The sequence below is a fragment of the Balaenoptera ricei genome, chromosome 2, assembly GCF_028023285.1.
Source record: "Balaenoptera ricei isolate mBalRic1 chromosome 2, mBalRic1.hap2, whole genome shotgun sequence".
Lineage (NCBI taxonomy): Eukaryota > Metazoa > Chordata > Mammalia > Artiodactyla > Balaenopteridae > Balaenoptera > Balaenoptera ricei.
In genome coordinates, this window is record NC_082640.1 from 5536734 (window position 1) to 5548821 (window position 12088).

Below are 12088 nucleotides of genomic sequence, written 5' to 3' on the forward strand. Positions count from 1 at the left end.
TTCCCCATTAAACCATGCTGCAGTAGGTACCAGCTTACCTACATCTTTAGGTACTGACAGTTTTATCATTGCAGAATATGTTTTAAGAAGTGGAATTGTTAGTCAAAAGGTATGTATTTTAAAATTTTAAACGAATACTCCTAGATCTCTTTCCCGATAGGTTTTATTAATTTAACTTCTGACTAACAGCATATAAGACTACCCCATGTGCCCACCTCTTTGCAGGAATTTGATGGTAAGTATTTAAAACAATTTTTGCCAATCTGATAGGTAGAGTATATCTCATTTTAATCAGTGGTTCCTCACACAGTTAAGCAGGTTTTCATGTGTGTTTAACTATTGAAGAGCTAACTTTTCAAACCTGTTTTTCTAGGCTGGCAAGGAAATGGACACATTTGTGAAGATATCAATGAATGTGAGATAAGCAACGGCGGTTGTTCTGTGGCTCCACCTGTTGAGTGTGTAAACACACCTGGATCTTACCACTGTCAGCACTGTCCCCCAGGTGCTACACCAAATGTCCTGATACCCTTACGGGCAAAACATGCATTTGAAAACAGGCTCTTGTGTTCCATTGTAAACATGACTTATGTCTAAGGAGACAAACTGAATAGTGCAAAAAGTTTTACTTAACTTATGGATCCAGGGCACATTAGTTCAGCTATGTGATAAGAAAGGAATAAAACATATTTTGAATATCAATGGAAAACAATAAGCCTTTACAAACTGTGAAATAGCCTCTTGAGATAATGCAGAACTTGACAGATTTTCTCTGTGGATCACAGACTTATTGTTGCCACAAATAATTTATTAATATAATGAACTCATGAGATGTTTTCCATATAAAGTTAACTAAATAACAGACGTAATAGTAGGCATATCATACATGTGAGTTTCCTTTCTCTTCTGGAAAGAAGTCATGACTCCTATTCTCTAACCTAAACTGAGTTACTATCCAAGAAGTTCAGGGAATTCTAAGGGGTAAACTGAAACCCTGTATGTTTTATTAACATGAAATAACAGTACTTTGGGCTTTTAGAATAATTCAGCTCCAAGATCTTCAAAGTCACTGTAATTAAAAAATGTCAACTTCCTTGGTGTCAGCACTTTCTAAGTCTCCCAGTAGTTTCATTTGTCTTTTTAGTTTTATTTTTGTCATTAGAAACAACCCTGAATGTTGCTTCTGAAATCAGGTTCCTAATTCTTGCTGTCCATTTTCTTTTTTTAATATTTATTTATTATTTTATTTATTTATTTGGTTGCACTGGGTCTTAGTTGCGGCTCGTGGGCTCCTTAGTTGTGGCTTCAGGCCTCCTTAGTTGTGTCATGTGGGCTCCTTAGTTGTGGCTTCAGGCCTCCTTAGTTGCGGCAGGTGGGCTCCTTAGTAGCGGCAGGTGGGCTCCTTAGTTGCGGCTCGCCAGCTTCTTAGTGTGGCATGTGGGCTCCTTAGTCATGTGTTGCGAACTCTTAGTTGTGACATGTATGCGGTATCTAGTTCCCTGACCAGGGATTGAACCCAGGCCCCTTGTACTGGGAGTGTTGAGTCTTATCCATTGCGCCACCAGGGAAGTCCCTGTCCATTTTCTTAACTATGGAATTTTATTTATGACACATTACATTTACATTTTCTGTTTTGATGGTGGAAGATCTCTAGTTGGTCTGGTTCCTGTGATATTTGATTCTCAGATTAGGATTCTTCTTCTTGCATATTCCTGACGTTGTTTTTCATGCCCCTGCTCTTGCTGTGATCAGGGTACCAGGGCGATGGAAGCGTCTGCACCCTCATAGACCTCTGCTCGGTCAATAACGGAGGCTGCCACCCACTCGCGTCATGCTCCTCGGTTCTGGGTAATGACTCATCTCTCCCTCTGGTTTGGGGTATTGTAATATGACCTTCTAAAGCAAATCAACATTTTAGAATCAAAATCCTCTATTTTCAAAATTCTTACTTTGGTCTTCAAACCAAAAATTAATCCATGTTACAAAACTATACATTTGGATTTTTAAAAATGCAATAGGCTATGCTCTTTTATTATCTGCTCTAATTTTTGCAATTATTTCCCAAGATAATTAAGCCAGCTGATAGATGCATGACTGTATTACAGCAGGAAGGAGAAAAGGAGGAAGGAGGACCTGTCAGCTCGCTTTAAGGACTCCCCTTTCTGGGCCTTTGGCTGCACTGAGCCGGGCCGCAAGGGAAGCTGGGAAATGTAATCTTTGTTTCAGGTGCCCATGCCCCCGGGTAAAATAAGGAGTTCCCTACCAAGGAGGGGCAAATGGATCTAGGGTGAAAACCAACAGGGTCTGCTGTGCTGCATAAAAGAAGCTTCACCTCCTACAATTTAAAAAAATACATACATATTACTAAATTTTCTCCCAGAAAATATATCAATTTATATGCTCATTAACAGTGTGTGAAAATATACATTTACCCCACCCTTGACAATAAAGGGTACTATTGCTATTTTTCGTTTTGGTCAATTTTATAGGCAAAAATTGCCTTCTCATTATTTTAATTTTGATTAAATCAAAAAACTTTCTGATTACTAATAATTCATAATGAATACTTTTTAGACAGTTACTGGCCATTTAAAAATTTTTTTCATGTCCTTTGTTCATCTGCTTTCTTACTGATTTGTAAAATTTCATTAGGTACTATGAGGATATTATCTCATTATCTGTCTTATATTTTACATGTAATTTTCCTGGATGTTGTTTTTATTTCAAGTTTTTTGGTTGTATTTTCTATATAGAAGTTTAAAATTTTTATGTAGTCAAAAAGGTAAATGTTTTCTTTTAGGGTTTTTCCTCTGGTAATTTGGTCTTCCCTACCAAACTCTTTAAAAATAGTCAAGTACATGTACTCTCATTTATTTTTAATATTAAAATCTTTGGTCTTTTAAAGATTTGTTTTTATCTATAGCATCAAATAGAGGTCTAATTTGATATTTTTGTCCAAATAGGTGGCCCCAACTCCATTTATTGAATAACGTATCATATCTCTCGTTATTTCAAAATACCACTTTTATTTTTGCTAACTTGTCATATCACATATATGAAAGAATATGTGTGTATATATATGCATGTATATATGTGTATAACTCTTTAAGTGTTTTTTAAATGATTAACAGCCTACTGAAGTGGTTAGGAGCATGAATTCTAGAAGAAGACTGGATTTTACTTTTCCCTGGGCTCCACCATGTTCTAGTTGTGTGTCCCTGATGAAAGGCACTTCATCTCTCTGTACTTTGTCTTCATCTGTAAATGGAAATTATAATAGTACCTATTTATAGGGCTCTTGAGAGGGTTAAGTTAGTCAGTATGTGTACAGTGCTTGCAACAGATACTGTCCTCAGAGGAATGCTCTTTCCTGCCGTCAACCCCTCCATGATAAGAAACTCCCCTTTTCCTTGGCATGCCTCACATTTGTACACAACTCAGGACCATGACATACAGGCTGACAGCACCAGTGTCAACCTGCAAATAAATATTGCAAATGTGTCATGTCTTTCTTATTCTTAAGATAAAAACTAGAAAAAAAAAGATTCTAATATTTTCTCCTCATACCTTGCCTTGTCTGCCCCTGGGGATGTGTAGACTTTGACGATTCCTTGTTTAGACGACAGAGCCTGAGTTTTGTTACTGGGTCAGAATGGAGGGGACCTGTATTTACGCATCCATTTGTTTTTCTAACCAGGTTCCTTGCCGGTCTGCACCTGTCTCCCGGGATATACTGGAAGCGGTTATGGGCCACATGGATGTGTGCAGCTCAGCAGCATTTGCCTGAGTCACCCCTGTTTACATGGACAGTGCAAAGTGAGTCCTTTCCTCTTCCTGGGGAAACTGAGTACTGGAGAATAATTGTAGTTCCACTTCTGAGAAATATGTTTTCTATGATTTACAGATTTTAAGGTAATGCTTCAAACTTAAGATAAACAACTGTCAATAACTTTCAGATAAAAGGTAGGTACTAACTTTAGTTCCCAGGAAAAACCAATGAGTTCATTTTTTCTCTCAGTGATTTACAAAGCGGTAAAACAAAGCCTGCAGTTTGACCCAAATACATCTGATTTCTTATACTTTGCAATTACCATTGAAATGCATCGGTACAAGTTAGGCTACTGGAAGATGCTTATGGTTCGACACCTTCTACACAGAATACATAGCACTGCTGTTCTTTATTATTTGGGTTGGTTCCAGTTTATTGTCTGTCCCTTTGTTCTATGACATTATTATGTTTCTTCTTCCCTTAGGAAACAGTCTCTGGGTATCTTTGTAATTGTGAATCGGGTTGGGCAGGTATCAACTGCACAGAAAACATCAATGAGTGTCTGAGCTACCCCTGTCTGAATGGGGGAACCTGTGTTGATGGCATTAATGCTTTCAGTTGTGAATGCACACGTTTCTGGACTGGATTTCTCTGTCAGATTCCCCAGCAAGGTACGCTCAGCATTTCTTGTACCACAGATGCTCACAGGTTAGAAGTATCATCCTTGAGTGAGTCCTGCTGCAGATTTTGAACCTGCTTTCTTGTTCAGTTGCTCAAAGGCTTAGAACTAAGTCTTCCCTTGCGGAAATGGTGTGAAATTCACAAGGTAGATATATATTTCAATTCAAGCCATAAAAACTTTTTCATCAAAGGAAAAATTAAATCCATATTTGCCACTTTCATTATGTCCATTTTGAAAACAAAATATGCTAAAGGTATTGTTGTTTTCTAAGAGAGAGTTTTCTCTATAGCAGCCATTTCATTTCCCGGGAACATTACACGTAATCATGTCACTCTCCTGCTCTCAAATATACAGTGCCTCCCTTTTGTCTGTGAAATAAAGTTTGGGACTGTTTTTCAATCATCCTCTATAACCAGGCCTCACCCTATCCATCTAACCTTATTTTTGACTAGTTCCCTAAAAATACACCCTTTCTAGCCAGACAGATTTCCTTCTCTCTTGACCCCATATGCCACCGCATTTCGGCTGTGTTCCTTTATTTGGGAAATTTCTCTCCCCAAACGTCTCCAAATTCCTTCTTTGCTTCCCATCCAAATGTATCTGTCCCTCAGGAGTACTTCTTATTCAGCCTCCTCCGTAAACCTCTTCTGACCGCTCCACCCCTCCCTCATTCCTCCTGATTCTGAATCGGCACATTTATTGAGACTGCTGTGTGTTTACAACTCTAGTAGACCCTGTGGAGAAATAAGGAAGCAGAAAATAAAATAGTCTTCACCTATTATCAGCTTATCTTCCAGTTGAGGAGACAAGACGATACACAACGACAGAGGAGAGACGGGAGCTAAAGATAAGAATTAAACTGTGTCAGGTGTCACAGAGACAGAGGGAATGGGTGCCGGAGAAAACCCCAAGAGGCAGGGAAATTCAGGCGGAGATGAGGAGACATCAGCTGGGCTTTGAACACGAGGTGGGATTTGGGTGGATGTTGAAGGGAGACAGGGGAGAAGAAAGAATGGCAGGGCTTTTGTCTCCAACGAGAATTACTTGGAGTCCTCTAAAAGCTTTGGCAGCAGGGCGAGCCTTTTCAGAGTGTCTGAAAAGCACAGCTCATCTTCTTTTCCTTTGCAGTTTGTGGAGGGTCCCTCTCAGGGATGAATGGAAGCTTCAGCTACATGAGCCCTGATGTTGGTTATGTTCATGACGTTAACTGCTTCTGGGTTATCCGAACTGAAGAGGGAAAGGTAAATACAGTATCTCCCATCCAAGTGTACACTTCATTTATATGTACGAACATGTAGTATGTGTATATATTACATAAAATACACATAATGATAATTCAACTATATGATAGTTGAATTATCTGTACTATATATATACTAATTATCTATAACTATCGTCATACCTTATATTGAGGACTTTGTAAGTATCAGGCATTGGGCTGAGTATTTTGCATACCTTTCTCAAAACTTTATACTAATTCTTTGAATTAAAGTACTAGTATCCTCATTTTATAGATGAAATAATGGAAACTATGAGAAGATAAGTAATTTTTTTAAAACATTCTTTAGCTGGTAATTGGACTAGTTGGATTTCAAAGCCAAGTTTGTCTTTCAAAGTCCATGCTTTGTCCACTACGGATGCTACATGGGTTGGCCGACAGCAAGCCAGTAATTTGTACAGTCATAGTGTTACCAAGACGGTAGCGATCACTCAGTGTTATGTTGATTATTATGCCAGAATGGGGACTGCTATTAAGGTGGTTTCCTTATCCAAGTCTTCTCTGTGGCGTTGCTTGTGTCAATGTGCTATGCTAATTGCTTCACATACATTTAATCATTGCAGTTTAACTCTCATAACCCTGAAAGATAAGAATTCTTATCCTCATTTTACCCTTGAGCAGCTGAGAAATCTGTCCAGGGGTGCGTGGTCTGTAAGTGGCCTGCAGGGACTTGAACCCAGGCCATTCGACTCCAGTGATGGAACTGCTGTGCAAACACTCTTCAGATTAAGATCCGAGCCCAAGGATTTTAGTGCTTTTATCCCCAACATTAATTACTCAAGACTTTTCCAAATATTTATCTCTCAACCAACACATGGACTCATTAAAATAAAGTTGTATGTGTGAATAGCTAAGGCTTTCCCTTGAAATCCTATTAATTTTTCCCAGCAAGCTAATGTTACAGAGGTCATTGTACAAGGTCAGAAATATTTTTTCCCTTGAGGAGCAAGGATTCTTTGGGGCCTGGTGACCCCACAATAGAATAAACTCCAAAATCAGTCTCCCAGTGGGTATGTTATGTGAATTTCCTTCCTTCCATTTAGTTTCATGAATTCTGTTTCCTGACATTGAAAACATCTTTCTTTCAAGAAAAAATCATTTTGTGAAAAAATGTTAATGCATTTATTGTGAATTTGTAGAAAACTTCATGCTGTTTTTCTTGATTATTGTGATTTTTATATCTTCTTATCCCCATCACAGTTTACATAATACAGTTTATGTAATATTGAAATAAGGGTAGTTCAATTCATAAACATTTATTTGATTTTCATTGAAATTGCTTCAAGGACAAAAATGATGTAATGTTGAGTAACAAATCTTAAAAATACCCTAGCACAGAATTTCAAAAATATCCTGATCCCCTTTTTCATGAGCTGAATGCTGTTGTGGTTTTAGATCATAAATTAGATTCAACAGCCTCCTTTTGGTAGTTTGGCTGTTTTAAATGAGGTTGTCAGCACAAAATCTTTTATGTTTCATTAATTATATTACTATATTTAAGTCTGCACATTCTAATATTTTAACTTGAAGACACATTTGTATGTTTATTCTCACCTACTTGCATACTCAGAACTTTTCATGGTATCTTTCCCGTGATGTCTACTCTTGGTATTACTCATCTCTCAATGACATCCAACCACCAAAGACCAGCACACTTTACACTTGCCTACACCATGTCTACTGTCTACACCTGAGGTCGTCCATCCAGGCTGGGCATCAGTTGAGAGGTTCAGAGACCCCTGAGGAATCAGCATCTCTGGGGGTCACTGATGAACTGTGGGTATGCTACACGCTACAGGTTATCAGTCAGTTAAATTTAATTCAAGGTAGATATTTAAATGTTATATTTTACTGATTTGGAAGCACTGTTAGCTATACATTTGGAGTGCCTTTGTTTAATGAAGTTGACAGTTTACTGAAATCTATTTCATTAACCCATTGAATAACAACTCAATGGGTATAAAGTTTCAGTTACAGTAAGTGAATAAGTTCTAGAGATCTGCTGTACAACATGGTGCCTCGAGGTAACAATACAACGTTGTGCACTTCAAGATGTAAGAGGATAGATCTCATGTTGTGTTCTTACCACCGAGAGAGAGAGAGAGAAAGAGAGAGAGAGAGAAGGAAACTGGAAGGTGTTGGTTATGTCTATCACATTGACTGTGGTGATGGTGTCACAGGTGTTTACATATGTCCAGACTTCTCAAACTGTACACATTAAATATGTGCAGTTCTTTCTATATCAGTTATACCTCAATAAAGTTGTTAAAAATCTATTTCATTAATATTAATATTTTTGATATTAGCTGGTTAGGTCTAAGCAATTTTTAACACAAGTCATTTAATATATAGAATTGTCATATGTCTTTGTGAATACTTAGGAAATTATAGATCCATCTCTTGAAAGGGACTCAATATAAATGCTTCCAACTAGTAGGAGAAATACCTTAGAATTAACATAGAAATGAAAAATAGTGTCTTGTGACCTTTATATTTTTAGGTGCTGCGGATCACTTTCACTTTTTTCCAATTAGAATCAGTGAACAATTGTCCACACGAGTTTCTTCAGATTCATGATGGGGATTCCTCCGCGGCATTTCCGCTTGGAAGGTTCTGTGGCTCCATCCCCCATCACGAACTCCTCAGTAGTGACAACACCCTCTATTTTCATTTCTATTCTGAACATTTAAGAAATGAGAGAGGATTTACAGTAAGATGGGAAACACAGCCACCAGGTAAGTGTAAGCATGGAGAGAAATAAAGCAAATTCTTGAGGTTATTAAATTTTCTTGATCAGTATTAGATTTTTGGATACGTTAGCTGTTTTGAGATCTAATGATATATGATTTTTTTTTTTTTTAAAGCGATCTTTCTCAGTTTCTTCCCAAGAGTTACCACTTTTTTTTTTTTTTTAAATTAATAGTTACTTTATTTATTTATTTATCTATTTAGCTGTGTTGGGTCTTCGCTTCGTGCGAGGGCCCTCTCCAGCCGCGGCAAGCGGGGGCCACTCCTCATCACGGCGCACGGGGATTTTTATAATTATTTTAAAATCAAGTAAATCTAAACTGAACTGGACTTTCATTTTGTGTTCAGAGATAATACAATTTAGATGAATTGAAAGAGTCTAAAAAACATGTGTCTTTAAGCAGCCCCTGTGAAACTACTGAACGGCATCTTTATAGCCCCTGCTAGTACATACTGTGGGGCGTTGGGGACATTGTCTCCTCCTTCACTTAGTATTTTTTATCTTAATGTCACATGATGATTTGTTCCTTCTGTTGTTATTTGGGTTTGGGTACTCTTTTTTAAACTTTTTTACTATGAATTTTTTAAGCATATAAAAAAGTAGGGAGAACCACACACTGAACCTCCAGTTCCCCCATCAATAAATCCGTGGATCTGTTTCTGGAATTTCTCATCTTTTCTGTTGGCTTATTTATCTATCCTGTGCCACACTGGCTTCGTACTGACGCTTGAAATCTGGTAGTGTAAAACCTCTAACTTTGTTCTTTTAAAATAAGCTAGATCCTTTACATTTCCGTATAAATTTTAGAATCAACCTGTTAACATCCCCCAACAATCTACTGGGATTTTGTTGGCATTGTATTGACTCTATAATCAATTTGGGAAGAAATGACCTCTTAAAAACGTTGACCCTGACAATCCATAAACATAGACTGTCTGTATTTACTTAGTTCTCTTCTAATTTAGCGATGGTTTATAGACTTCAGTGCTTAAGCATTCCACTGCTTTTATTAATATTTTCCCTAGCTATTTGATGTTTTATGCTATGTTCAATGATATTATTTTCCTAAAATTTTATTTTTCATTTTTTGTTAATATATAGAAGTATTCTATGTATAAATATTTTAAAATATTTTGTTTTGAATCCAGCCATATTGCTAAATTCATTCATCAATTCTAATCATTTTCTTTGGTAGAGTCTTTTGGAATTCTCTACATACACAGTGATGTTACCTGCGAATATGTTATCTGTTTTCCAACTTCCTTGCCAATCTTTGTTAACTGTTATTCCTTGACTTATTTATTTTCTTGGCTAGGACATCTAATATAATGCTGAATAAAAGTGATGGAGTGGATATCATTGTCTTGTTACCAACCTCATGGGGGAATGTTCAATATTTCACCTTTAAATGTAATGTTTTAGCCGGAAGTTTTTGTAAAGAACTTTTATGACATTAAGGAAGTTCACTCTGAATTATTATTGCTGGATAACAAATTACAAATTACCCACAAATTTAGTGTTGTAGAACAGTCATCATTTTCTTATGTTTCTGATTTTGTGGACCAGGAATTTGGAAGGGTCCCAGCACAACAATTATCACTTGATCTCTTAAGCAGTCACAATGAGATATTGGCTGGGACTGTAGTCATCTAAAGGCTCAATGAGGCTGGAAATCCAAGATGACTCACTCATAGGGCTAACAACTGAGGCTGGCCTCTGGATGAGAAGTCAGCCAGGCTGTTGACTTGAGCGCCTACATGTAGCCCCTCTGCTATGGTGGTCTTAGAGTAGTGGAACTTCTTTCACGGCAGTTGGCTTCTCTCAGAGCAAGCGTTACAACAGAACCAGGCAGGGACTGCATAGCTTTTATTGACCTATCCTTAGCGGTCATATTGTGTTATTTCTGCCATATGTTTAATTGCTTGAAGCAGTCACGGGAATTACCTGGCGGTCCAGTGGCTAAGAGTCCACGCTTTCACTGCTGAGGGCGTTGTTTCAATTCCTGGTCAGGGAACTAAGATCCCGCAAGCTGTGCAGTGCGGCCAAAAAACAAAAAGAAAAAAATTTGTTGAAGCAGTCACAAGCCAACCCAGATTCAAGAGGAAGAGACGTAGATCCCATCTCTCAATGGGAAAAGTGCCAAAGAATTTATGAACATTTTTAAACCATGACACCTTTTATTCCTAGCTTGCCGAGAATTTTTATTATGAATGGATGTTGAAACATGAAATACTTTTTCTAAGTCTTTTGAGATGATCATATGGTTTTCTTCTCTGCTTCTGTCATTTCTTCCTCCCTCTTCTCCTGGGACTCAAATTACACACAAAGGTTTTGGCTTTGTCTCCTAGTTTCTGTTAGTCTGCCATCTTCCCCTGTGTGTGCACAGCTTAGCATTCAGCTAAGGACCCAAGGACACTCGTGTAAATTTTTTTTGGTACTATTTCCATGCAGCTGCTTTCTGTATAATACCCTGCTCCAAAATCCCAGCCACTTTAGTAGCCCCAAATTCTGAGTTCTGTTTCTTTCACCCAGCAAGAGTATTGCTACTGTTTGGGCCCCGCTGCCCTGCACTTCACTTTGAGAAATGCACACAGAGAGAGTTTGATCATATTCAGTTTTGTTTTGTTTTGTTTTTGCAAAAGTAATTACATCAGGAGGTACTTTTCACTTTGCGGTGAACTCTTTGTTTATATCTCTTCTTTTTAGAAGCTCTTCGTATTTTAGAGATATTAACTCTTTGTATTATATACTATATTTTTCCCAGTTTGCCATTAACACTTTACTTTGCTTATGGTATTTTAATTTTTTTTACCCATATGATAATTTTTTTAAGTACTAAGTTTCAAAAACCTTTTCTTCCTCTGAGCAGCTGAGATGTTTTCTCATTAGGAATAGTGAGAATCATGTAACTAAATTTGTTTTACTTTTCGCCTTGGTAGCAAAACTTGTTTTGAATAACCTGCATAGCTATGTAAATATCATAACCTGCACATCTAAAATGTCACTTCATTTTATTTTTTTCCTAATTTATATTTACTGCAGTCCAGTATATCTAGATTTCTGTTTTTCTCTTTTGCAGTAGCATACAGTAGCCGCCCCAGATGATATGCAGCTTTAGGGGGCGGGCGGGGTGTAGGGAGGGGGTGGTGCAGTGGGTGTCAGAAAGCCTGGCCCTATCCTCCCCTCACCCCATTCCTGGGAAAGTGGCTCAACCACCCATAGACATTTGAATTTCTTCATTTATAAAATGAATGGTATAACTATATCACAGTGTTAAGAAACCTTCTCAAATGAACATTAGGTCACACTTAACTATTCTAATGTATAAAATTTTCTGGTTTGTTGAAAGGCATAGGGGCTGACAGAAGTTCCAGAACTTTTTACAACGGGGTAGGGGAGGGATAAATTAGGAGTTTGGGATTAACAGGTACACACCACTGTATATATAACCGATAAACAACAAGGATTTACTGTAGAGCACAGGGAGCTATACGCAGTATCTTGTAATACCTTAACAATGGAAAAGAATCTGAAAGAGAATATATATTCGTATATTCTGAATCACTTTGCTGTATACCTGAAACTAACACAACATTGTAAATCAGCTAT

At 37.6% G+C, this 12088-nt stretch overlaps 1 protein-coding gene across 1 annotated transcript in view; it reads left to right on the plus strand.

The window, feature by feature from the left end:
• Window positions 1-12088, plus strand: part of CUBN (cubilin) — a 267353-nt gene that overhangs the window by 15669 nt on the left and 239596 nt on the right. The window contains exons 9-14 of the mRNA XM_059910072.1: window positions 374-505; window positions 1753-1848; window positions 3698-3816; window positions 4254-4440; window positions 5580-5692; window positions 8231-8465. Coding sequence (XP_059766055.1) covers window positions 374-505; window positions 1753-1848; window positions 3698-3816; window positions 4254-4440; window positions 5580-5692; window positions 8231-8465 — 882 coding nt within the window. The remainder of the gene's footprint in view (window positions 1-373; window positions 506-1752; window positions 1849-3697; window positions 3817-4253; window positions 4441-5579; window positions 5693-8230; window positions 8466-12088) is intronic.